Source organism: Dermacentor silvarum, chromosome 9 (assembly GCF_013339745.2).
Source record: "Dermacentor silvarum isolate Dsil-2018 chromosome 9, BIME_Dsil_1.4, whole genome shotgun sequence".
Classification (NCBI taxonomy): domain Eukaryota; kingdom Metazoa; phylum Arthropoda; class Arachnida; order Ixodida; family Ixodidae; genus Dermacentor; species Dermacentor silvarum.
Genome location: NC_051162.1, coordinates 8056188 through 8058456, shown reverse-complemented (window position 1 = coordinate 8058456; position 2269 = coordinate 8056188). Strand labels below are relative to the sequence as shown.

At 53.9% G+C, this 2269-nt stretch overlaps 1 protein-coding gene across 1 annotated transcript; it reads left to right on the top strand.

Moving 5' to 3' along the window:
• Positions 1-523: 523 nt before the first annotated feature.
• LOC125940294 (uncharacterized) lies at positions 524-1931 on the top strand. The gene is made up of 2 exons (XM_049656319.1): positions 524-797; positions 1765-1931. The coding sequence occupies exons 1-2, from the start codon at positions 578-580 to the stop codon at positions 1929-1931; spliced, it is 387 nt and encodes a 128-aa protein (XP_049512276.1). The 5' UTR covers positions 524-577.
• The last annotated feature ends 338 nt before the right edge of the window (positions 1932-2269 follow it).

Below are 2269 nucleotides of genomic sequence, written 5' to 3'. Positions count from 1 at the left end.
GGAAGTGTGGTTCAGGTAAAAAAGCCGACGGTTTGGAGCGCTGCAGGTGGAGTGCCCGATGTTGTTTAATTTTTTCTCTATGTTGGAACTTTCTACGAGTCACGTATAAAAGGGGGCACGCTTAACCATTGGATTTCAACGATCGCCTAGTGTGTTCGCCGCTATCGTCGTGCACCGAGTGTCCCTTGCATTTGTGCGCACAGGTTTGCCCAATGGAAAGTTAGTTTCGTCATTCACAGTTTTTCTGTACTATGTTCTTCCACCGTCACTACAACGTGGCAATAACTTGAGCAAGCAGGCAGAAATGTCTTAGTTAAATTGCAGAGTGAACTACTTTTGGCGCTGGTTTCACTTCACAAAGTAGAGTCCAGGGGTGGTATTCTGTAAAGGGCCGTTTATAGTCCGACGTAACGCACGCGCGCACGCTACGTTACGTTGGAGAAGACAACCCCTCTATAGTCGGGCGCACCGGCGCCGCCAACGTAACCGGCGGCTTCCGAAGCGCCCCGACGTGCCCGGCGCCGAAACGGCTCCGGAGCCATTCGCGCGTCGGAGGCGACGGCACCGTCAGCCCACAATGCATCGCGCGAAGAAAATGGCCGCTGCCTGTGACAGCGGAGCGATTAGCGCGAGCGGTGCAAACGCGATGTCTGACCCCGATAACATTGTTGAGCGGCTGCTGGAAGCCATTAAACAACACCCCTGTGTCTATGACACAAAACGACTAGATTTCCGCGACCAGCAGCGCAAGGCAAACACATGGGAGCAGATCAGGCAGAGCAGCGGTCTCGCCACAGGTGAGCTGTTTACGTCTGCTTGTGTTCGCCTTTGCACGTTTCGCGCCCAAAGCGAGTTTTCTTGCGGCATGCACCGTCATGTTTGCTTTTTTTGGGGCGAAGCTTCTTAGGGTGTGGGTCTGTCCCTCCTCTGTAGTATGTAGTAGTAGTAGTAGTAGTCGTCGTCGTCGTAGTAGTAGGTAGCCACGTCTACTTTTATGAAAAAAAAATTCCGAAAGTTGTGTCCGTAGCGCGGAATCGAACCAGGGACCCCTAGCTTCTGAACGCGCGGCGCTTGCCACTACGCCACGAAGCGCACATTGACACACGCACCACGATGGCAATAAATACCCAACATTAACTAAAGACTGCGCGTTTCAAACGCGTTTGTGCTAGCGCGTTACGGTCCGTGTAAGAAGCTGGTGTAAGACGCTGTGGCCTCTCCGCCTTACCCCCGTATTCATAAACGCTCCTCGACTTGAACTTGACTTGCCACCGCCTTGGGCAGCGCGTTCGAAACGCGTTGAAGGTGGTGGCAAGTCAAGTTCAAGTCGAGGAGCGTTTATGAATACGGGGGTTATACTCTCTCAGCATTCGTGTGATGGCGTCGGAATACGCGGTGCACGTTCCGGCATGTGTAAACGGCTGCGTAAGACGCTGTGGCCTCTCCCCCTTACTAGAGAGTACTGCACTGGAGAGTACTAGAGAGTACTGCACGTTTCTAACGCGTTTGTGCTAGCGTCCCCTTAAGCGGGAGATGGTGCAATGATAATGAAGGGCGCTGTTATAAAATAGGAATGACGTCACATATGGCGCGTGTCATTGGTGGAAGTCAATCGTTCGATTTAGTGCGGCGAGACTGGGCGAATTGCACGGAATATTCACGGTTTACCGATGATTCCCTCCGGAGCTTCGCCCACTCATCATCATTCACCCCGTGGATATGCGGTGTTTTTTTTTTTTTTGTGTCCTCCGTTGCGGTTTGTAGTGGAAGAATGCCACAAGCTGTGGAAGCGGTTAAGGGACCGGTTCACCCGTGAGCTCAAAGTTATCGAGCTCGCGACGAGGAGCGGCAGCGGATACGTGCCGAGGCAAACGTGGGAGTTCGCCGCTGCCATGGAATTCTACAAGCAGTGTGGCCGTCCGAGGAAGTGAGTAGTTTTATGTCTCCGTTGTTGGATCTGCCAGTTACGTGGAGTTGTCAGCGCGTGTGTGTGAGTGTGTTATGTGCGCATGTGTGTGTTACGTGCGCCTGGGTGCGTGTGTGTTGTGTGCGCGTGTTTGTGCGTGCGCGTGTGTGTGCGTTGCGTGCGTGCGTGTGTGTGCGTGCGCGTGTGTGTGCGTGCGCGCGCGCGCCGAGAGGCATGAAGCTCACGCGCTTGCTGCCGAGAAACGTACATTTCACGGGTCCTGTGCTCTTCGCGCGCGCCGTGCATAATCTGGCGCTGCTTATTATATTCCGACGCAGTGGCACCTCCATAACAGCGCACGAG

What these genes read in the sequence shown, in the direction of transcription:
- LOC125940294 (XM_049656319.1), top strand. Translation starts at nt 578, where the DNA reads ATGCATCGCGCGAAGAAAATGGCCGCTGCCTGTGACAGCGGAGCGATT. An exon ending in GAGCAGCGGTCTCGCCACAG is followed by an intron (nt 798 to 1,764) that starts GTGAGCTGTTTA and finishes TGCGGTTTGTAG; the next exon opens with TGGAAGAATGCCACAAGCTG.